The sequence below is a fragment of the Botryllus schlosseri genome, chromosome 1, assembly GCF_051294905.1.
Source record: "Botryllus schlosseri isolate E-star chromosome 1, Bs_hap1, whole genome shotgun sequence".
Taxonomy (NCBI): Eukaryota; Metazoa; Chordata; class Ascidiacea; order Stolidobranchia; family Styelidae; genus Botryllus; species Botryllus schlosseri.
In genome coordinates this window covers 37,623,205-37,648,372 of record NC_137236.1, presented here as the reverse complement: position 1 = coordinate 37,648,372, position 25,168 = coordinate 37,623,205, and the positions used below count along the sequence as shown (strand labels likewise).

General features: G+C 39.7%; 2 protein-coding genes and 1 long non-coding RNA gene across 4 annotated transcripts in view; all 3 read right to left on the bottom strand.

Moving 5' to 3' along the window:
* The window catches only part of LOC145436218 (uncharacterized), a 135,021-nt gene that overhangs the window by 28,056 nt on the left and 81,797 nt on the right, over positions 1-25,168 (bottom strand). The window lies entirely within an intron of this gene.
* On the bottom strand, positions 278-8,938 carry LOC145448942 (uncharacterized). 2 transcript variants are annotated; one of them, XR_013918076.1, is made up of 6 exons: positions 8,426-8,938; positions 6,355-6,547; positions 5,280-5,400; positions 2,631-2,797; positions 1,952-2,050; positions 278-1,596 (listed from the first exon to the last, which is right to left on the bottom strand). It is a non-coding gene; the product is annotated as an uncharacterized LOC145448942 (long non-coding RNA). The 2 variants fall into 2 exon arrangements; XR_013918075.1 differs by having other exon boundaries at positions 6,355-8,938.
* Positions 12,602-23,647, bottom strand: LOC145436091 (uncharacterized). The gene is made up of 10 exons (XM_080313378.1): positions 23,526-23,647; positions 22,934-23,017; positions 22,292-22,465; positions 20,824-21,004; positions 19,091-19,321; positions 17,345-17,449; positions 17,117-17,289; positions 14,610-14,761; positions 13,670-13,850; positions 12,602-13,087 (listed from the first exon to the last, which is right to left on the bottom strand). Exons 2-10 carry the CDS (start codon positions 22,987-22,989, stop codon positions 12,898-12,900), a joined length of 1,443 nt encoding a protein of 480 aa, XP_080169504.1. The 5' UTR covers positions 22,990-23,017; positions 23,526-23,647; the 3' UTR covers positions 12,602-12,897.

Here is a 25,168-nt window from a genome sequence, read left to right as displayed (position 1 = left end):
GAAGACTGGGCAATGATCTATCGTAGTGGCATACCGAGTTATACAGACGTGGTTAAACTAGCTATCATTGATACTCAAGTATAAGTAGAAGTAACATTAAAAATCTCTAATATATTACTAGTAGTCTTACCGACTCCCAAGTAAGTAAAACGCAAGTATGCTTGGTATAGTTTAGCCTAAACAACTGAAAACTGTCCAGTGGAGCTAAAAGTTGTCTAGACCAGTGGTTCTCAACCGCCGGTTCGTGACGACTCTTCTGCCGGTCCGCCAGGTATACACTGTAAGTTTTGAAGTGTTGCAAAACCCGGAAAAATGAACACGAAACGTGATCCATAAATTGAACGCCTAGAAGTGTTGCGAAGTGTTTAAATTAAAAGTGTTTACCTAAAAAGTGTTCAATCTCAAAGTGGCTGGTTGACTAGTCACCGGAACGCAGGGCTCAAAATGAAATCAGATTTTATTGATTCATTAATAAATGACGCTTATAATTCCCAACCTGGGTGATGAAATACATGCAAACATCCAAATTTCCATTAGGTGCTGTGACAGGGTTTCATAAATTCAAATCAATAGTTGAAACCGTTTCCAAAATAGTCCATGAAATCACGAACATCACAATTGATTAAGAGCAAACTCACTACAAATATCATGCAACTCACTCAATCATGAAAATGAATGCATTGAGATAGAGATAACAAAATATCATTTGGTATCTTAAACTTTAGTGACAGGGGTATGGAATCAAATTAATTGGTTACGTCCGTTAGCGGAAAACATGATCAACACAAATCGTTAAAATTAATCAAAAATATTGTTTGTAAATTTCTAATTTTATTATAAACAAACAACGAATGTATCATTGTACCAGTATCACTACCACGATAACCAAACATAAATATTTTTTTTACTCTTAGTGAAATTGGGCCTGCTATCCAGGCATCAAAAATATTCTAGTGCTTGCTTGCATTACCAGTATTTATATCAAGTTAATGCCAATCACTTTTGTTTAAACAACAAAGAAATCGTTTCTTTGAGTTCCTACAAATTTTGCAGATTTATAGAAAAGATTTTGCTGTTATTTACAAGTCTGCTGCAAAAAATGAAATCTGGAAGTCATTAGGGCAGTGGTTCTCAAATATTTTTGGACACGTCCCCCTTATGCTAGCAAAAAATTTCACACACCCCTTATCGCCGTAACATGAAATTTAAAAAATCAACCAGAACGCTAGAAATCGCAACGGATAGTTGGATGGCAGTGACGGTAATGGTTGTTGATGAGAGAATATTCAAATATTAAATTATGACCATACACAGAGAAATAACAACAAGCTGCCATGTGCGAAAAAGATTTTAGTTGACTGCGGCTTCACGCCCCATCAAATGCATTCTCCTGTTTGAGAACCACTCCTTTAGAGTATGACAATCTAATGCATAGCAGATCAAAACGTCAACAATGTTTCTGAATAGGCCTACTCCATTTTCTCTGAAGCATTTTTATATTCTTGCCATCAGCTGCAATCCAGGTTCGGTGAATCTCTGATTCGTGGCGTGCCATAGTGTTTGCTTCTTTTTACCGGTCGCCTTCAAGTTGCTTTCCTGGAAAATGTGATTAAATTCCAAAGTTTTGAATATGTCAATGAAAATTCTAAATTTTATGCAGAAATAAATATAAATATTTTTAGACAGGTAGGTTACAGAAGCGCAGGAAAGGCGCTCGGATACATGTGAAATACTATCACTGAGCAGGACTAAAATTAGCAAAATGACTAATAAAAATATCTTTATTCAGGTCTGTCTTTTTATCAATTCGGCCATTTTGACACTTACATTGACATTCAGACGCACAGGCAACAGTGAGAATGCAGAACTGTAACTCAGAATGAAATTTATTGCAGAACGTTGCAGGTCTATGTAAATTTGTACGGTCCACAACACAGAAAGATTACGGTACCTGTTTCAATAAGACATGCGCTCGGGTCTTGGATTATATTCATTTGTCTCTCAATTTGGCTCGGAGAAGAAGACAGTTGACTTCATTAACTTCGTTTTGCTGAAAATATAATTAATTGCAGACAAGATCCGGACAATAAATATAGTAGCATCATTGTTCCTATGGGTTCAGATTTCCATTATAATAATTGACATACGGTAGACTTTACATATAACTTTGATTCTAAGATTTGATAGCTGCTTTGAATTGAGACGAGAAAATATATCAGACAAAGGACACATTGATACTCTTTAGTACAAGAAACTTTGTGACATATTATCGAAGTTGTCGAATACTTTTCGTTCATTGCAGTAATTGTAACTGTTGTCAATCTTTCGAAATCCTTCCTTCCTGATTAAATTTAATTAACACAATGAATTGGAATTAGCAGGTTATGGGAAATGATCTCAATTTGATGTTAACATAGTCAAGAGTATAGTTCAGTAAGCAATAGTTTAAATACAAGTTACATCAGCTCTTTACATTCAACTACACCTCTGTTCAATGTACAGGGGTACACAGATCAAGCCTTTCTTCAGCTCATACCGCATATATAGATAGTTTTTGAGAAAATTAGAACTGCAGAGACCAGCACATTACATACTCAATGGTGATATATGAAATGAATAAATAGACTTACATAATCACATGTTTCCATGGGTTCTTGAGACAAAAGTATGTATCGCAAAAGATGACTGCACCGGCACAAAATCCGTTCAGATGACTCTTCACGTCACTATCAATATTGTCTGTTAGCGCAGGCACGGTAGAGACATCAGTCGATTGAATTTGAGGATAAATCCAAGACTGTTGAACAGATAATACTTGTTTTGAAAATTTGCAATACAAGGGAACCATTCAATATTCGAACAGCTTCTTCGAGGTACAAAATTTAAATACAAAATTGAATAATATATTCATACTGAAATGAGCCCGAATATTTTCGGCTGAGAATCGTCAGGGGTAATCGTCAGCAACTAGTAGAGAATTCAAAAGAACGTTGTATATCAACAATCGTATCACAAAATATGATATCACCAGCATTCAGTATTCACGCAGATATCAGACAATTGTACATACAATTGTATGTGACAAAAGGGTGTCATTCATAGAACAATTAATTATTGTAATGGAAAGTTTCATGTGACCTTACCACCAATTTTACTCCAGCACCTGTAGCATACTTTCCTGGATTGCTAATCATTTTAGTGAAATTTTACCAGCAAACATTCATAAAAATAACCGAAGAGCTTCTTGGAGGTACAGAACTTCAATAGACAATAGACAATTGAATACCGTAAACCGGGGTAACTTTGGCCAATTTTCAACAATTCCGCTTTGTATCTCGGAAATGCTGGGGTGTAGGGGAGGCAAGTTTTGTGTTTTTTATGGGTCATGGAGCATAGATTAGAATTACCTAATCCAAAATCTTCATGGTAAAAAATAAGTACCTTATTTTTGTATATTATCCGTGTCCAAAGTTATCTCTGCATGTGGGGTAACTTTGGACAATGTAGTTTTTTTGTATGCCTTTACACTCAATTGTTTATGAAACCTCGTAAATGTGGCTTATTTGGTAAGAGTTGATGAGAGCAGTGGCTAAAACTGAAACAGAATAGTATATGTCTGGCCTATTGCATGATTTTTACCTAATCCCCCCCCCAAAAAAAAAATAATAAATAAATAAATAGGTAGTTTATGAAGGCTAATGGGCCCTTATTCATCTCTTATCTCAATTTTCCTTCATGCCTTCACCAATTGGGACTTATAAATAACGTATGGTGATAAGGGATATCCCACTGGCAGTGTCAGCAATCGACAGCGAACGTTAAACATGTTAACGTGATTTATTGCCGATTTCAAATATATTACTGTTCTTTAAAAGATACACTTTCCCTTTCCAATCTCCTCTGATGGATATATTTGTGGTCATTTACGATATCCCATATTCAGCAGGCGCATCTTTAGGACTATGTGATAAGTTTTTGAAGTAGCTTACACCAGATTACAATCTCTCAGCTCATTGCCTACCCATTTTTTCATATCTTGGCAAACTCTAATTTATTAACCTTCTCATTCTATTTTAAAAAGCCATCAGACCGGTAACAAGGAATATAGTCGACCATACACTTTGACACAGATGAAGCAGCCACTTTCCAGAGCTCGAAATATCACATTTTCCACTGTCCAAAGTTACCCCGTTCTGTTAAAATTTGACGGGGTAACTTTGGACATCACATTTTCGTGTATTGATCTAAGGGTGAGCCCACTGACATTTTTGCCATGGATTAAGACTGCTTAGAGGTATCTGCTGCCAAGTTTTCAATCTATGAATCACATGCTATCTATGTTGGGTTGTAAGAAGTTTAACGGCCATTAATTTTGATCAAATTGACCCCCGCCATTAATTTATCAATGTTGGGTCAAGTTTATCTGGTAGTGAAATGAATCCACCTTCTACTGAGACTACTTGTGGTACTGTTGCCACATGAAAAAGAATTGGACATCCAGCGGCAACCCTTTTCCATCAATAACCATTTAAATCTTTTACTGCTTAGTGTCCAAAGTTACCCTTAAGTCCAAAGTTACCCCGGTTTACGGTAGTATATTCATATGGAAATGAACCCGAATATTTTCGGCTGACACTCATCACGGGTAATCGTCAGCAACTAGTAGAGAAATGGAAAGAACATTGTATATCAACAATCGTATCACAAAATATGACGTCACCAGCATGACATTTCGTGAATGATAGAGCGTTCAATGTACTATTTTTAGGTGGTACACGAACTCCTTTTGTTGACAGAGTTTTGGTTGGTGTATTTTGATAAAAGTCGACTCCAAGGCTCACAAATGGAATTGTGAACGGCCTCACCCAACGATTCGAAATCGGTCGTCTCAATAATTATTCGCACAAATCGGATTATCTAACAGATGTTTGCCGATGGCAGAATTAATGGCCTTTGATCGATCAGCATCAATCTCAAGCGGATGAGTTAAGGGTGAGCTTTTCACTGAGCGTCAAGCACGTGTTCTGATGAATCTGGATACATGTTGGTTTATGCGTTCCTGCAGACGTTTTGACGTTCTTCCCACGTAGCCACAAGTGTCAGCCGAAAATATTCGGGTTCATTTCAATATGAATATACTATTCAAAAATAACCGAATACAGCAGAATAAAATTCATTTTCTAAGGATATACCAGTTTACTTACGAGACACTGCGACGCTTACCAGTATTTTAAACATCAAATGCATTTCAAAAAGGTGCCAATTGCAATACATACTACCTGCACATTAGGACATTTTTCATATTCTTTCCATCAGCCGCAACCCAGGCTTGATGAGTCCCTGATTCGTGGCGTGCCATGGCGGATCCATCTTTTTACTGGTCAAATCCAAATGCTGCTCCTAGAAAATACGATAAATACCAAAGGAAAATTGTAATTTTATGCAGAAGTAAATATAAATATTTCACACAGGTAGGTTACAGAAGCGCAGGAGAGGTAATCAGCCCCCCCAGGTTGAGAACCACTGACCTAGCCCGTTATAGTTCAATAAGCAATAGTTAAAGTACAAGTTACACGAGCTCATTACGTTCAACTACATCTCTGTTCAGTGATCAGTGTACACTAGGGCGGTTCAAAAATAACATTTTTTCCTTAATCTTGCGGGCTACATGATTAAATCGTCAGGTTACCCTAAAAAACGACGGACACCAAATTTGAATTCATTCCAACCAATATTCGCGGTTTACGTAGAGTTTGAAAAATTTTTTCAAATTTTTCTGCTAACCCCATGAAATTGTTGGGCTGTCTTCAAAGACTATGCAAAACAAATTTGACTCAATTCTAAGCAGTAGAAGTGGAGTTATTCCAGTTTTTCGATGAAAATTCTTGGATTATCCACCGATCAAGGATAATCCCAGAATTATCAAAGAAAAATTGATATAACTCCACTTCTACTGCTTAGAATTGAGTCAAATTTGTTTTGCATAGTCTTTGAAGACAGCCCAACAATTTCATGGGGTTAGCAGAAAAATTTGAAGAAAAAATTTTTTTTGCGTTTCTGGGCAAATTCAAAATTTTCAAACTCTACGTAAACCGCGAATATTGGTTGGAATGAATTCAAATTTGGTGTGCGTCGTTTTTTAAGGTAACCTGACGATTTAATCATGTAGCCCGCAAGATTAAGGAAAAAATGTTATTTTTGAACCGCCCTAGTGTACACAGATGAAGTCTTTTTCAGCACATATCAAATAGTCCATAGGCTACTCTGCGAGATAGTTCATGAGAAAAGTAGGACTGCAAAAACCAACAAATTACATAATCAATGGTGATATATAAAATGAATAAATAGGCTTACATAATCACATGTATCCATGGGTTCTTGAGACAAAGGTCTGTACCGCCTACGATGACTGTGCCGGCACAAAACCCGTTACGAACCACTCCTCACGTCACTGTCAATATTGTCTGATAGCGCAGGCACGGTAGACCCAGGGGGCTCTTTTCAAAGAGTCGACATCAGTTGGACGAATTTGAGGATCAATCCAAGGCTATTGAAAAGAAAATATCTGTTTCAAAAATTCGCAATACAGATGAACTACTCAGTAATCACGCAGATATCCTACTGGATACAGTTGTTGTTTTCTGCAATAAGTTGTGCATGACAGAAGGGTCTCTTTCATGGAATAATTAGGTAATGGAATGGAAATTTGCACATGACGTTACCTCCAATTTTACTCTGGCAAAGGTAGTATACTTCATGGATTGTTAACAATTTTAGTGAAATTTTATGAGCAAACATCCACAAAAATCTTTATCACGAAGATAACCGAATGCAACATAATCAAATTCATTATCTAAGGATATACCAGTTCACTTACAAAACACCGTGATAATTACCAGTATTCCATGCAGCGAATGCATCTCAAAAAGGTGCCAATTTCAATACATACTACCTGCAAAATAGCGTTAAGTTGAGTTACCGTATCATAATAAAGTCAGGAAAGTCAAATTTGGGTATTTGGCAAAACAAATACTACCCCTTGTAATCCATGGTTTGTGGAAAAGATTGTTTGGCTGTGCCATTATCAGGGCGATTTTTCGGACATAAAAAGGGAAGGTTTTGACCACAAAATCCCAAATCATACATATTTTGACGATAAAAAACTTAATTTGACCCCATGTACTTAAATTAGGTGTTTCTCACATAATGTTAGAATTGTAATACCGGTAATTATCTTCATTTCTGGCTGAAGCTGTCTGTTCTTCCGAAGTCGTTTGACCAGAAAAAAATCTTTTGGCATGAAAACTGACAAATTTTTACATGAAAAAACCTTATTTTATCGAAATATGGACCCATTAAGAATTCCAGTATTAGTTACCTCAAGTATTATGATAGAAATAATCAAAACTTAGTTGTAGTATAACGAAAGATACTTTCCTACATTTTCGGGTAGAAAGTGTCTGTCCTTACTAAGTAGCTTGACAAGAATGGAGAAAGAACGTTCACCCGCCAGCAGCAGTTGTTGGCCGGCAACACTGAAGTTGTGCGTAAGCTGCAGGTGACACACCGTGTTGCTTATTATGACAAAGTTGTCTACATCGCAATTTTTCATCATACAGTTTCTAATAGAAGAACCAATGCCCACGCAGTCTTGCTTTAGCTAGGATACTGCAGTAGGCTACGTTGAGCATTTGTTTCATTTGACGGTTTATGATTCACAATGAGCAGACGATGGTCCATCTACAATGGTAAGACTATAAAGTAGGCTGCAAGATGTAAATTGTAAAATGATAAGTTCACCGACAGTGCAATCATCTATGATACAAACGAAATGCAAGTTGCTGAAAAAAATTTTGACTTTGTAAATAATTTGGCAATTTTTGACCTAACGGCACAATTTTGGCACAATTTTGACCTATTTTGACATGTCAAAAAAAAATCGCATTAGTTAACACCTTACCACTTGGAATAAATAGTACAGTGTAAAATATGTTGCATTTGAAAAACCATCAAAACCGTTGCATGACTGTCATACCGGTATTCAATTGCTGACATTGCAGTACTTGTCCACAATGGACCCCAATATCGCCTACACATGGATATTTCAGTGTGGATAGAGAGAACATCCCTTTATCTATATATATCAAAAAAGTTAGTTCGATAGCAGCTTGCAATCAGTACCGTAGTACTGGACCTGGTCGCAGCCTTGTATATTATCAGATTCGAAGCTCGATCATCCAGCAATAAGATCAGACGAATCATATACGGTACTACAAAACATCTAAAGAACATTCATATGAAAAACTGATATCAGTAGCCTACTAAAACATCTAAAACAAACGACCTTACTGCAATGTCAAAACGGCTCATTTTATGACTATTCTCACATTACATACATTCAATAACACTTACCGCATCTCCATACCTCACAGTACATGAATGACATGATCCTTTACGCCATCAGATAGCAGAAACTGCTTCAATGTATCCATTCCGCCAAGTCTTTTCGTGTACCCTACTCTCTGCCTGAAGCCTGACGAACCACCAATTCAAATTCCAAACTGAAATCGAGCGCACTCTACCGTAACTAAGGTGGCGACCCCTCTGCGCCTCAGGGAAATATGTGTATTTTATTGAAATATTGCCCTTAAACTTAGTGGTTTGATCAGTTGAATAATATTATTTTACATATACCATGATTTTATGTGATCCCCAAACGTACCGATAGTTTATGAATGCGAAATTGATGATAAATTACCAAGTATAAATTTTCTTGAAAGTAAGCCGCAGTGGCGAAGTGTTACGTATAAACGGAGAAATACGCAGAAGCGTTGCGACGATAATGGCCCAAAGCGTTTATATGCCCAAAAAGTGTGTCTGTACCCAGAATAAAGTGTTATGAAGTGTTCAATACGACCTTGCGGATTTAGAGTGTATTAGATATTTTATACCCTAATTTCAAGATGCAAGATGGTAAAATCGATTCCATTGATAAATAAAAAATACATTAAATTTTATTCTGATTCAGAACTTTCGTGAGATATAATATTAGGTCAGGAAACATGTTCGATTTGACTTGAAGTGCAAGCCGTCGCCGGTGACAACATATACGAGCGGCCTCGCAGTTTGCACGTTTTCGATTCATTCATTTTGTCCATTACCTGGTATCGCTGCTGCCAGGTGTTTGCGTGAGGTGCATTGTATTCGTAGTATGTCTGGTGGCAGTGAGAAATGAGCAACGTAGCACGACAAGGTGCTTGGTCCCATTCGAAACGCTTCTTTTATCGATATTGTCGAAGAGAAAATAGCCTGTTGTGGTCGGTAAATCCACGACCTTCGGCGCGACAGACAGTAATCGACTCTCGGCGATGGCAGGTGTGTCTGGGCAAGGCAATTTTACCCGACTGCGCAGACAAACTACCGTAAAATCTCCCCTGAACGTATTTATTTAAGAACAAAACCCTCGAAATGTCACTCTCTAGTGCAGACCCGGGCAAAGAGCGGCCCGTGGCGCAATTTTGAGCGGCCTGCGAAAATTACGTGGACTTCAGAACATAAAACCTACTTTTGAATGTTAATTCGTTGACTAAAATCCCAGAATGTGTAAACTGAACCGGACATTCGTCCGCTATGAAGCCTGCTTATTTATTTGCCGCAATTACGTAGCATATTGTAGGGGAGATGTGGTACCGATGGATCAAAAATCGGAAAATGATCGCTGGCCCTGAAATGTTCAGCTGAAAACAGCAGATCTTTTGCTGGCTCAGCACTGTGATACAAGCTCTACCTATCGCGCACATATCCATGAATATCCGTCTTCTCAAAAAATATTTATGGACGTTCAAAATTTGTTGCTCGAACGTGTCATCGGTCCCCACCCGGTGGGTCCAATGACACACGACCTGGGGATCTATGACACATATACCCTAAAAAACTCAAATGTAACTACTTTTCTTGCTCAGTATTATAATCTAAGCTACAGCAAGCCAAAGAAGAATGTTTGGTCGCAACTGTCAAAAAATAGAATAAATATTAACTCAAATGCTGTCATAAAATCACGTTTCGATTTAGGCTCGGACTTATAAATTTGAGGGTACATACATATTGCCCGAAAATCGACAGCGTGACTTCAGAATACCTCGTTATAGCGATAAAACATCACATGAAATTATTACATAAAGATTTTCTGTACGTACGCATGTTTCATGATTAGTATGCTTGATTATTTTGCTTGATTTGGCTATTGTATCATCGGTCCCCACCCTACGAATTTTATACATGAATCGAAAAAAAGTCCACTCAAGGAAAGAACTGAAAAAAATAATAGGTGCCATTATATAGCCTGATACAAGCCCTACACTTCACAATAAAAATGATTGCTGGTTTGTTCGTTTTGAAGGTTACAAAGAAAAATGTATGTGTCGATCTAAATTTAGTTTACACCCCCTAAAACAAAAATCATCTGAGAGAGACCCCATTGCTCGCGCACGTCGAATTTTTTTGTATGTGAGGAAAGATTTTGCCAGCATGCAATTGTAGACAAGCTCACGGAGTGTAATCATGGAATTATCATAGAGAATTTTCAAAGTATTTTCGATCCCAGTGATCCATCGGTACCACATCTCCCCTACGTCATACGACTAATCTAGATTCAAAAAAGCCATGTGGCAAAGAATGCCGTAACAAATAAAGTAGCATAAGTCACTGTTTTCATACAGTTTAGTTCAAACCTTTTTTTGTTGCCATTGTCACATTTACACAATCTATGCTTCAAATTGTCACGTCATACGTTTCCGAATCCTCAATTTGTAAAACAAGTCAAAATCAGTGCTCGTGATTGTAAATAATGAACGGAAGGACATGTCCAAAAAAGAAAGGCGAAAGCCGACGGCCGAAATTCCAAGAAGATTTTGAGCAGTAAATATTTGTTTACTGGAGTCCGGGGTGATCGCGTCCTTTTAGTTTGTGGCGAGCAGGTCGCCGTGAAGTATTATGACAAAAACACGAAGACAGACACTCGGCTAAGGAAGGACGAATTTTGGAAGTACTCCTGGTTTTCATCAACAACAAAGGCGATTTCACCAAGCTGCACACTGTTCGGGAGGCAGTGGCCGGGACAAGATAATGCTTATACATTTTAATGTGTTCATAAAAAACGTGTCTGTGGGTTGAAAAGAGTTTAAAATGTATCATGTTTACCATTGTTTTTAATTATGACGGCAAATAAATATAATTAACCGTCACTTAATAATAGCCCCATATCTATACATCCACTAAGTCACATATGTAGGCCTATTAACAATGTAATTCGCTGCTTTCAATTTAGAAATACAATTAATACGCTGCAGAATATTGTGATAATTTATGACTCGGCCCGCCAACGTATATTCTGCTTTTCATTTGGCCTGTGGGTTAAAAATATTTGCTCACCCCTGTTCTAGTACCATACTTGCAACAAAACAAAAAAACGATTGCATACTTCAAATTTTGGATTTATTTCAATTTTTGAAGGTCCACCGGTCCACCAAATATTTTTTTTAATTCTACCGGTCCGCGAGGTGAAAAGGTTGAGAACCACTGGACTAAACCATTAGCACTTGAGGTGGTACACTATTATACAAAATAGTGTGTATTCATACCCAAGAGGAAGTACACGAAAGCAGAACCTAATTCAGAATTACACCGCGGTCATAAGTGCTACTTGCCAATGTGCATACCTCCCTACGTCTAACGTGCAAGCATCATTTGGATTAAAATGTTTTTTTTTGATTCATGTGATGACCTTCAATCCACAGATCCAAGGCTATTGGTAACTGAAAACTAGCACTACACGTAACACCCTAAGTATCAGGAAACCACAAACTAGGAGTGACACAATATATAGCGGAGAAGACACGTTATGGCGGCAAGACTTGCCGCAAGATAGCGTAGTGCTATAATCCGCAGCTACAACTCCAATGGGTTGCGGCTTCCAGTCCGACCGAGGTCGACTCCAGAATACCTACCAATGTGTTGGCAGTATATCTAGGCTCTTCCGCGCCATCTTATCCGCATAAGAAGTGTTTATAAAAGCATACAAGGGGCCAGCAGGCTACAAGTCGGCAGCTATACGTAATCAAAAGTAAGGAATATCGGCCTGGTGTGAATCACTATTGTAGTCGACTAACAACATGAATACCACAAACTACAGGACGGGTAATAGAGAGTAATAATTGGTTAACTAAATGTAGCGGACGAGACAATCGAACACAGTAATTCACCACAATTTATACTGTGGCGCCCGCGGTGAGTTACTGTCTATGGTATTAATGGTGTTTGTCGACTACAATGGTCATTTACACCAGGCCTGTTTTTGTTCATTTTTATTCCGTTGATGCCGACTTGTAGCACGGCAACTTCTAGGCAGATGAGATGGCGTGGAGGAGCCTAGGTAAATCTGCAACAATTAGGTAGGTTATGGTTCTTGTAATATCTGCAGGCAAACTTCGTTGAGAACTACGTAAAACTAAAAGTAACCGGTTACTGATCAACTCTATGGCGCGGTACTGTGCTTCCAAACATTGCGAATGTTGACACATTATATCGATGAAAATAATCCTGATCACAAGAACGTATCGTTTACTTGTCACGTCACCAAATGAACTCAGTATAACACGTCACAACAGCGAGGCACAAAGATATATCGAAAGACTAGAAACGTTGTGAAGCTCGCAACGAAAAAGAGACTTGCAAATATTCAAATAGATAACAAGCATCGTCCACGATTCTTCGTTTAGCTGACGTCATAAGAGAATGATTGTGAATTCATCACTGGCCGTTGATTGAAGTTAGACCGCAATAAATATACTTTAAATTTCTTTAAGACATGAATAAATATTTCTTCCAATCCGAGAAAAACTAATACGACGCCACGCTCGTGTTTGTGGGTATGACGTCATGACAGCCTTGCATCGCATGGTCGATTCCGCGCGATTGCAGAAATACGACGGTGCTGTAAAGGCCGTAGATCAGCCCTGCCGCCCCGAGGACCATGAAGATGACGTCACGCGCCACTCTAGCTCCGGATATCTGGATATCTCCGGTCGGCCTGCATAAAGAGTTTCGGATCTATAATCACATCAGTCTGGCTCAATGATTCCACTACTGAAATCTCAAACGAGTATTAAAGCTAATGATTCGAGTACCGTGAGATCGTGTAATTATTAGGTTCTTGTCACTAAGTGTTCGATTGTCAACGATACTTCAAGTTTCAACACTATATTCCACTGTGGAAGGCTGTAGAACTCGATTGGCCGCATCCCAACAGGTGAATATTGTAGAACAAGGTGTGGAAATATTCATGGAGTCGTGATCAACCCACATCATTGTCAGAAGTGTACTGAAATAGGTATTGTCGAAGAGAGAGAAAGAGAGAGAGATCATCAATTTTTCTCCTATGTGCTATCCGTGGATTTTGGTCAGACCGCGTTCGTGGATTGAACCTACGGCCTACCGATCAAGATACCGGACGCATCACCATAACACTATCTCGCTCAGCAATTAGCAACGTCATGTGGAACTGGCATTACATTCTTGGTAGGCGCATAAAATGTCCGTATGTGAAATATTCTGACCATCACGCACACGATTTTATTCAGGCCTAGTCAGATGGTTTAAAAATCTAGCGAACCTTTCCGCGTCTCCTGAAATCAGGTCTCTCCCCTCGTCGTCGAGGTCACGCGACCTTCCGCCTGTCACGTGTAGCATAATATCACAGAAGAACGGAAAGATAAGCGTCATGGCGAATGAGGAAATCGATCCGAAGAGACAAGCCAGGCCGTTGAATGAGGGTACTCCGGCCGCCAACGCACCTGTGGACGAATACTTAGTCACGGACTGTAACAATTGATATGCCCAAGGCCGCCAGACAGCAGACAAACCTACGGCAGCTAGGAAGTAGTATAGAGTTTCTGTAGCGAATTCATTTGGAAATATTCTTATACCAATAAAATATAGTAATAACATATTTATTCGGGTAAGATATACGATGTACAATAAGATCTCTTATCGGCTGTACTTCTTATCTCGGTTTGATTTCTATTGACGAAAGGAATTGGATTGAGAGTTTTTGTTTGTCAATATAGACCAGGAAATTTACTAGTAGACACGATAGTTGTAATTCAATTTAAGTAGCCACATGGTTCAGTTATGTACAGCAGGGATGAGTAGCGAAGTAGTTTGACTTTTCGAAATATTTCAAGTAGATTTTTTGTGCTTACACTACTTCGTCAAGTGGTTATGATTCAAGTCTACTTATACTAATTGTAACAGTTTTCAGTATTTTAGGTAAAACTAGGCTTAGAATACCTACTTTTTTACCTACTTGTAATTCGCTCCTACTGTAGACGACGTTACTTATACCTCTGCTCAAGTGCAGACGATGACATCAACTATGTATACTATAATATACGGGGTATATGACTCAGTGCAATACAAATTCACTGCAGTAGAGTAGGCATGTCTCACATCATCAGGGGTGTTAAGAGTGCGAGAAGGTCATATTATAGCAGATTATCTTTTGAAACGAATACCTGTAATGCTTACCACCCAATAGTAGATTGGTCGCTCACCTGATACCGCGAGGAAGATCACTTTGAATATGATGTCGCAAACGATCTCCGGTTTCGACAAGCGTGAGGAAAGCTTCGGATCGATTTGATGCCGGAAAGCCAGGAAGACCAAGGCGCTCAATGCTGCCAACACGCGTACGGCCATGTATTGTCTGGAAGTAAGATAGCTCTCGTTCTCGCCTGGGTTTGTTTGGTATTGATTTTGCGGCCGGTCGATATCTTTTATGAATTTGGCTGATTCGCCAACTGGTAACATGCCACATTTTCTTCTACACTCTTATCGGAAACACTGTGTATTCACAACCAATAGGTGGCGGTAATACAAACAGAACGTTTACGTCGTAATTCAGAAACCAAGTTCTAGGAGAGTCCGTCGAATTCAATTCAACCGAACTTGCTACCGACTTAACTGACCGAATGAACAGTATTTCTTTATTTGTGCATTTCAACTCAATTATTGCGCCGTTAAAGCCAATGCGTATATTCAATAGCTATAGCCTAGTTATTTTGGCGAAAGAGACATTGTGTACCTCTAAAGCGTTGCTACGAATCTTACATGCCTAAGTGTATACCTACCTACGTCTCTACGTGCCTAGGTATCTTTGCACTGCATTTGTGCTTACTCTTATTTGACTTGCATAAATTGGATTAAAATGGCGTGTTTCATACAAACCGCGGGATAATTCTGATGCTTTCCTGTACCACCTTTTCGGTGTGAATACACACTCTGCGCTAAGAATGTATGCTGTTTCTAACGTATCCGTTAAGCAGACCAAACTTGCAACACAAAGGTCTCGTGTCAATTTGGAGTTATATATTCAATTATGACGTCATAGTGGATTGATTTTCACAATTGAAAATATAGGGTAAATATAGCTCCTTTGGCGAAATAGGCTTCCAACCCCTGTCATATACCAAAAAAAAATATTAATGATCACTACATCGTCATGCAGCATTTTTACGGTCGACGGTCATCTTCATCAGAACATTCACTCCGTACCAATGATCTATATCTACGTACTTTAGCTGTTGAACCGACTATTTCGAGGGCTCCAACCATTCCATATCGTATACGTTGGCTGCATTGGGTGGTAGTCGTTGTCCGTAGGCTCAAACAATATGTTTTTGGAAAGAATTTAGACAATTATGGCATAATTATACAACGTTGAAAAAAATTCTGAAAAAGGCTTCGTTTAAAACACTGTTTAAAATATGTTTTAACTAAGTGTTTAAAACAACCAATTGTTTTAAATGCAACCCTAGCGGTAGCGCAATATTACAGCTAATTGTAGCGTTCGTTTGTTTGATAGTCATGGTGTTTCAACTACATTGGTCATTTCACAACAGGTTGATACTATTTCTATTTTTTGATTCCGTATTTACAGACTTGTAGCACGACACACTTGTATGCTTTTATAAGACACCGCTTACGCGTATCACGTGGCGAAGAGAAACGTGATTACTAGTGGTGCGTTTTCTTTTTTGACATGTCAAAATTGTAGTGTTAGGTGCAAATTTGTCAAAATTGTTCATAAAGTCAAAATTTATTTGACGTCTTCATTTCGTTTGTATCGTCGATTTTGCACTATCGGTGAATGTGTCATTCGATGTTTTACAGCTTGTAGCCTACTTTATAGGTCTACTGTTGTAAACGGCTAATTGTCTGCTCATACTGAATCATCAACGGTCAAATAAAACAAATAGGTGGACATGGTATTATGGTCAACATACCGCATGATGAAAAATTTAATAGACAACATTGTCAGAATGAAGCAACATGGTGTGTCACCAGCAGTGTACGCACGACTTGAGTGTTGTCAGCCAACAACTGCTGCTGTTGAACGTCCGTGGCAAGTAAGGACATGCACTTTCTACCCAATAATGTAGGAAAGTATCTCTCGTTGTACTACAAATTTTTTTAATCATTTCCACCATAATACGTATTGCAACCACTGGAATTCTTCATAGGGCCAGATTTCATTAAAATACTGTTTTTTTATATTGACAAAGTTGCCTGTTTCTATGCCAAAAACGTTTTTTCAGGCCAAACTACTTCGTTGGGACAGCCAGTTACAACCGGAAATGTAGATAACTGGTACAATTTTGACATTAATTGGGAAAACATCTAATTTGCATACGTTAGGTCAAAATTTGTTCAAAATTCAGTTTTTTTAGGTAAAAAAAACCGCCCTACTCATTAGTCATTCTGAAATTTAGAAAGTAGGGACCGACGATCACAACAGCGAAAGATATGCAAGCTATCTACAAAATCTAATGTTCCAAATTACTTCCATGAAAACTGTTTACATCGTCCATGTTATAGTTCAACTTGAAGCAGTTGAATCTTCTTAGAAATGGATACTTTCTCTTGTAATTGAGCATGAATTTATGGCGCTACTTTTATTCTACTTCAGTACCGACACAGACTACACTGACGACCTCTGGTCACAGCAAGTTCCTTCCCGATTGCATGCGTGGAAAAGGAGTGAACACACTCGGCATCTCACCTGGTCCCGTCCAGTGGAAGATTAAAGGTCACGCTAGCGCAAGTAACGTCACCGAACGCGAGAAAAACGGCGATTCCGAATCCCGCCAGAATTACGGTGGATATGACGCCGACGCAGATCAGGATAACTGGAAAGTCCTTGCGATTGGCCGAGCCTCCGTAAGGTGCCGTGACCTGAAAAGTCAGCGCTTTAAAGGTTATCGAGCACGCAGCAATCACCGGGACTTACGTCATCAGGTGTCGCTCCAACCACGAATGCCAGACCCGCGAGAAGAAGACCGAAATTCGTTCCGTCCACTTCAATTGAGGGGTGGATGACTGTCCTTTCCTTCAGCTGAACGACACGTCGTCAAAGGTGGTCAGTAACGGCTTATTTCTACTTTTTCGAAATACATTCATAAGTCTGCATTAATATTTCTACCCAGAAAAAACACTGACTTCTGAAACTCCAGGCATTTAACGCCCACGACCGCCTACGTGGGAGACGCTTAATACGAGCCTAAAACTGATTATCTTGATGTTTTTTTTTGTTTCCTGTTTTCTTTTGCCCTTTTCATTTTACTCTAATTGAAAAGTCGATATATATATAGGCATTTAAAAATGCATAGTCGTATTGAGATAAGTAGGGGAGATGTGGTACCGATGGATCAAAAATTGGAAAATGATCGCTGGCCCAAAACTGTTCAGCCGAAAACAGCAGGTCTTTTGCTGGCTCAGCACTTTGATACAAGCTCTGCCTATCGCGCACATATACACGAATATCCGTCTTTTCAAAAAATATTTATGGACGTTCAAAATTGGTTGCTCGAACGTGTCATCGGTCCCCACCCGGTGGGTCCAATGGCACACGACCCTGGGACCTATGACACATATACCCTAAATACCTCAGATGTGACAACTTTTCATGCTCAGTATTCTAATCTAACCTACAGTAAGCCAAAGAAGAATGTTTGATCGCAACCGTCAAATAGAATAAATATGAACTCAAATGTTGTCATAAAATCACGTTTCGATTTAGGCTCGGACTTATAAATTTGAGGGTAAATACATATTGCCCGAAAATCGACAGTGTGAATTCCAAATACCTCGTTATAGCGATAAAACATCATATGCAATTATTACATAAAGATTTTCTGTACGTAGGCATGTTTCATTTGTTTTATGATTAGTATGCTTGATTATTTTGCTTGATTTGGTCATTGTATCATCGGTCCCCACCCTACGAATTTTATACATGAATCGAAAAAAATTCCACTCAAGGAAAGTACTGAAAAAAATAATAGGTGCCATTATATAGCCTGATACAAGCCCTACACTTCACAATAAAAATGATTGCTGGTTTGTTCGTGTTGGAGGTTACAAAGAAAAATGTATATGTCAATATAAATTTACTTTAAACCCCTCAAAACAAAAAACATCTCTGAGAGACCCCGTAGCTCGCGCAAGTCGAATTTTCTTGTATGTGAGGAAAGATTTTGCCAGCAAGCAATTGTAGACAAATTCACGGAGTGTAATCATGGAATTATCATAGAGAATTTTCAAAGTATTTTCGGTCCCAGTGATCCATCGGTACCACATCTCCCCTATATATCAAGTTTTTGAGTGAAATTGTAAGACGAACAAGACAAAATTGCCCCTGTATAGCGGTAGCTGCATTAAGCTTCAAAGATCACACCTATGTGTACTGTGGTTAGTTGTTTTATAATAACCGCGAAGATGGATCTTGTAACGTCCAAAGCAGACACCTCTGATTAACCGCTCCAAGTCTGTGAACCCTTTGACCAAATTCACTTTTTGAAACCACTTACTTCATTACTCCCCCTGCTTCTCAGCCTACTCTTCGGACTTTTGTTAAAAATCGCAATTTATACTTGGACGTGGGTCGAAATTTATGACATTTCTTCTAGTTCTACTTGGGGAGAAACGATGAAATCTTTGACAATATGTGCGCACAATCACATTTAGGCGATCTCACCAATGTAGCGGCAAAGTTGACAACGATCGGTATCCCGATGAAAACAGCCACTAAGACAGGAACGAGCACGAAAAAGGCGCCTGAGCAGAATTCACAGCACCCGCTCTTGGAATCGTGGAGTAAATTGCGAACCCATTGCGTCACGACGTGAACCACAACGACAGCCGTGACGCAGAAAGCGATCGAGACCCGGTCTCCCTGGATGCCCGTCCAGATCGTGTTCGGGTACTCCTGAAATGGAATGAATTTGCCCAATGTTTCCATCGTAAATTGTGTGCTGAGAATTAAATTTAGCCCAGCCCCTTTCTTCCCCACCATGGGTGGCAAATAAGTGCATTTATCATGTATACATCATAGAATAGGGGCTGTCAAACGTTTTGCTATTCACGGCAGCATTTTGATTACTCATATAGCCCACGGCCGCATTCCAGGGAGTAGTCCTAATGAACTAACTGGACGCCAAATTCCCATGTTAAACTTTCAATACCATTTCCATTCATATCGGTTTATCATACGCAACGAAGTCACGAGTGTTGATGTTATGAATAGTTTCTAGGTCAGTGGTCCATAACGTGGGCGATATCGCCTCCCAGTGGGCGATTTCGAGAAACAAGGGGGCGAAAAAACCGAAAGGGAAGAGGGGGCGGGCGATAGAGAGCGAAACTTTTAGAACGTCCAGTGAGATATGCTAAATTAACATGCCAGAAAAATGCACGTGAAGACCGCTTATTCTGGGTATGAAGCGTAAAAACGGCCAACTCAACGGAAAGCAGTTGCGGTAACAGGTTTTCCGAGCATCTACTCAGAAATGTGACCTTTTTCCAGTCAATTCGACAGGGATCATAGTCAGGTGAATATATTTCCGCTGTTTATGTGTCCTCTGTTTCTGTTCCGAAAATATGGGAAGCCGAAATTTTGGTCGAGATTAATAAGGGGTCGAGGAGTCAATAAAGGTTGTAAACCACTGTACTATAGAATCTAATATGATCGCGCGTAGCCCGGAAACCTTTTCAGATACACGAATGAATTTCGTCATTATTATGAGTAGTAGCTTCACATATTACTATCAAACATTTATCTTTTCTCAGCCCATATCATCATATTCAATTGTGGAGTTTATGGGGGGAGGGGGGGGGGCTTCCGCAAATTTAGGGCAAGTTATATAAATGATGATGGTTGTTGGGCCAATTGATGGTAGTCACCTTTTTGGATGCTGTTGGTTGTTGACATCCCATCAGTATTGTCGGAATGTTGCTATAGTGGAAGGATGTTGGGGGATACTATTAGTTAAGGAGACCGTAACCGGTCGCTCGGCATCTATTTATGTGTTCATTAAAACGCACCGTGTGATTAATGTCTTATCGCGCTCAACGCGGGGCGGAGAAAATTTCAAGATTAGGTAAAATATCTCATAATTCCGAGAGTCAGTTCGCAAATTCAATTTGCACGTCGTCGGCCGCCAACACATACTAATGGGATTACGTGTCGACGACCGCCGGTTGGTCACCCCTGTCATAGATCAATTAAAGACTCTTACAGATAACAAATTCTGATTTCACACTCGTTCAGTAGGTAAGAATGAGTCAAATACGTCCATTCTACCACCACAAAAAATCCTAAAAAGGTATAATAACCACTATAGAATCTATTACACCCCTAGATATTCAGCCATTTTATACCCATGGCTTTACAGTATACTACCTTCAATGCAGGATACGTTATATCCGTCTCACCTCGTTGAACGTCAGTCCCGCGAACGCGAAGAAAGTGCATGCGTGTCCGAGCAAGGAAATCCACTGCAGCGTGGAGAACATCACCAGGTAACAGTTGACCGAAGTTCTCCGAACTTTTCCGAGGCTATTCTCCAGTAGCCACCAGTCGCTATATCCGCCCGGTGATGCCACTCCGCTTTCCCTGCCAACGTTATCATAGGGCATACGCAAATAGGAATATTTCCGGACTTGTACATTCACGAATTTAGTTGGTTGACCGTCAACCAACTAATGGCTTATTGAGTATTTCAAGCTCTAGCTCTAGTTCCGGATTTTGAAAACTGAGTAGTCGTACATCCAGATCCATGGTTCTGAAACTGGGGGCGCGCCTCCCTTGTGAGGCGTGGAAGTATCTGAAGGGGGCCCGAAGCCGCAGTTAATTGAAATGTATTTCGCGCTTCGCGCGATTTACCTCCTACCGATGGTGTTTCCTCTGTCTATTGTCTGAATTCCCTAGTAGATAATTCTCTCATCAATATCCATAGCCTTTAATGCCATCAAACTATTTTGGGGATTGTAAGCGTTCTGATTTCACTCTTTAATATTTTGCGATATCACGATAAGAGCGGCGCGAAATTTTTCACTATCAAAAGGGGGGATGTCTAAAAAAGTTTGAGAACCACTGATCCACATCTAATTGCGGATTTTGAAGATTGGGTAGCTGTGCTCAGTTCTAGTTGCGGACGAAATTGAGTGGTAATAGCTCTAGTTCTAGGTTAGCATTAAAAAAATAGTAACCGAACCAAGCGTCGTCGTTTGGCATGAATCGTGATACCGGTGTTCTGTTTTGTGATAGTCTTGTTGTCATTGCTAGATTAGAGTCATCGCTACTAACAGTGTCGGGTCTCGAAATCCCTCCCATTTAAAAATCTGAACTGTGTCCATTTGAAATCCCGATTTGATCTGCCTATATTTCTGAACTCATTCGCCATTCAGTTCATAATTTAGTTAGATGTGTTTTAGTTAATTAGTTGCGGAACTTATTTACGTCAATATTTCTAGTTTTAGTTCTAGTTTCTAGTTTTGATATGAGACCAGCTCTATTTCTAGTGTAGCGTATAACTCATTGAATATCGCGATTTCCCCGATTTGATTACTATTACCCTCGCTGACTTGTTGTGATGCACTCCGTTGTGTTAATCGATTTTATCTACCATGCAACAATCATCGTCACGATTTTAGCCATTTTATTAAAAGAGTTACGCCGACGTGGTAACTTTATCTCAACCGAGCCGCGGACCTAGAAGAACGCGCGCCGACGACCATACCACGCTATAGCAGTTCTATTTGCTATCTGTGAAAGTGAGTAGCTATTGTTCTAGTTCTAGTTGCACATCTTGAAAATCAAGTTGTTGGTACAAGTCTGCAAGTATAGAAAACCAGACATGTCTTAGACATCCAGTGATCAGTACAAGTCTGAATAACTCACGTGAGCTCTTCGGCAATCTTGGTCAAAACCAGACTCCGGTACGCGTTGACGACCACGAAAAGCGCGACGAATATCGGACCGGCCACGATTCCGCCGAATTTCATCGCCCATGGCAACAGGAACAAAGAGATACCTAGCGGATATCGCACGAGACTGAGCGCCGTTGAGATCGGGCTGAAAACATCCGTAACAGTGATTGTTACCGCAGTGGAAACGGTACATCAACAGTGTATATTCACACCGAAAAGGTTGCACACGAAAACATAGCCTACCCGCGGTTTAAATCCAACAAAACATGTTAATCCAATTGGTACTTGACATATTAGAATAATTACAAATGGAATGAGAAGGAAAGTAGGCAAGTATAGGATTTATAACCATTAGTATGCATTACAACACTACGAATTGAGCAGAACCGTTTCGTACTCTATATAAGCTAGCGATTGAATACATAGAGAGAAACAGAAAGACGCCGATTCATAATGATGACTGACTCAAATTGGATCTAAATTGAAACACACAAATAAGGAAACGCAGTTCCGTAACAAGTCTAGTGAAATATTTGATCGAATTCTGAGGTAGATTACATTTTCGTTTAGGGTGTCAATGCACGTACACTCAAGGAGATGATTCTATTCTCACCTTCCTTCTTTGCAACTCATACTTTTACATTCCCCCGTGTCGCCAGAATCAGACATTGTTACTTGGCTTATTCAAAATAGATCCCTGTAACATCGAAAGGCAAGTTGCTGGCTCGGAATGTAAAGATATGGGTGAACTAGGGGTGCATTTACAAGATTTCGACCTTGGTCTAGGGTGCGAATCAGGCACTGTTATCAAATATTGCTCCCGCATCAATTTGAAATGGTGAGAACTAGGGCAAGTTTTTGTTGCACTAAAATCGCGAGAAAGTTGCATTTAATTTCAACAAAACTTGCAGAAAAAGTTGCATTTATAATTTTTGTTGAATTATTAGGGTATAAGATACGCGAAAGGTTCCGTTGAACAACCTAGTTCCGGCAGAGATATCAAATTTGTTACTTCGTCACTTAACGGTCTGGCGAAACCTTCAAAATTACACTTTTGCCGGCACACAGCATGGATATTATGCAATGCGGGAATAATCTCCACCAAGAGCTAAACAGCATAACGTAACCCCCTCCCCTAAAACAAGTCGAATAACACACCCAAAACCCTAAAGTCTGCAAACTTGACCCAGGGTAATACAGAACACTTTTGGCGACTTTAACAAAATCAATAGCCTGAAAAAGGTGAGCCATTGAAAATATAATTTTCGGCGTTCTCGCTTGGGCGTTCGTGAAATTGGAAAGTATTTCAAATCTAAACGACAGAATTAATAGAGCGATCTATTTACATATTGTTCGGGCACGGGCGTGCTTGGTAGGGATAGTTGAACTTCTTGCTTAAAAGCCATTGTGTCATAGATAACAGTAAAATGCAGCTGTCCCATCATATAGCTCTTTGTTAAGCAAATCAAGGAGAATAGAACCATACGAGAAATAGTTTACAGCATGTTTTTAAATCACTCCTTTACATTTTTATGCAATATTTGATATAAATTGCAGTAAAAATTGCCATTAAAAAGAGAGAAAAGTTGCAAAAAGTTGCACTATAAAATCCCTCCAAACAGCCTAAAACGTCATAGCACATAGATTCTGAGTATCTAGGAAGCTGTCGGAAGCTGTAAAAAAAGTTGCAAAAGTTGCAAAAACTTGCCCTAATGATAACCAGTCGAATATACCCACAGCCCACGGGTTAGATGGTTCCGTTTACTCCTATCACCATTTTGTACTGTCTTGTGCTGTCTACCCCAGTCAACAAAAGTGTGTACATTCAATGCCGAAACAGGCGAAGAAAGTGCAGGAGAGAAGTGAACGCAACTGTTTTGACACTACAGTGAGGCGGCACCTTTGATGTACAAAAACTGATCGCTCTCGAATTCAGAAGATCGATTGTTCTCCTTTCCATCGGTCGGCCAGCGAGTTTGGTGTCAGCGTAATTAACCAATCAAATTGCGCTTGATTATCACGCGGCTTCGACGTGCCGTTTCTTCTGTCTAGCTCAGTGGTTCCCAACGTGGGCGATTTGGCGGTCTAGGGGGGCGAAAATGATGAAGGGGGCGATGGGGGGGGGCGAAAACGGAAGAAGGGGGCGATGGGGGGCGAAAACAACGAAGGGGGCGATAGGGAGGCGATGGCGCGTTAAAACGGCTATATTGGAGTCGGGACCGTAACTGCCGCACCCCAGATCCCCCGATTGGGAGTGGAGGGCCCGAAATCGAAGGAAGCCCAATTTATTTCGTGAATTGACATGAATGATAGAGTATAATTTTTTAGAAATTCATGCGACTTTTTCAAAAGTTTTCGCGCTGCGCGCGATTTAATATTGTCATGTATCTTGATGTCGGGGTCCCCGTCACCCAACAAAAATACGCATGATTTATGGAAATGGGAGACTTCGGCGTCGGCCATTACTGCGCCACGACGCACCAAGACATATGAAGTTAGAGGCCATGTAACATGCGACTCCGAGAAGTGTGCCAGAACGATAAGCAGCGAGAAGACCTAGTCCGAAAGGAATGCCCTTGTGCTGAGCGAAAACTTCGATATATATACAATATATGTTTAACTGTCCATTGGCGCCTCAATGGCTGGCGTCGAATGTTCCTGTCCTGGCGACCTTAACCCTACAGGACAAATGCCAACCCGCAAGGAAAAAATTATTTGACAGTAAAGATATACCAATATGAAATCATGTGCGTCTTTTAGTTTGGTACGTTTTGACGATTTCCATATCTTCTGGCATAGCAGATATAGGAGGTCACGAAATATTATCATGTAAAGAAGTCAATATAAC

Bases quoted from the DNA above. Each gene is read 5' to 3' on its own strand.
- LOC145436091 (XM_080313378.1), bottom strand. From the start codon at position 22,989: ATGTCTGATTCTGGCGACACGGGGGAATGTAAAAGTATGAGTTGCAAA. The intron at 14,762-17,116 runs GTGAGATGCCGA...TCTTACTTCCAG, and splicing joins CTTCCACTGGACGGGACCAG to ACAATACATGGCCGTACGCG. The intron at 13,088-13,669 runs GTTCGCTAGATT...CTCTTTATGCAG, and splicing joins ATTTCAGGAGACGCGGAAAG to GCCGACCGGAGATATCCAGA.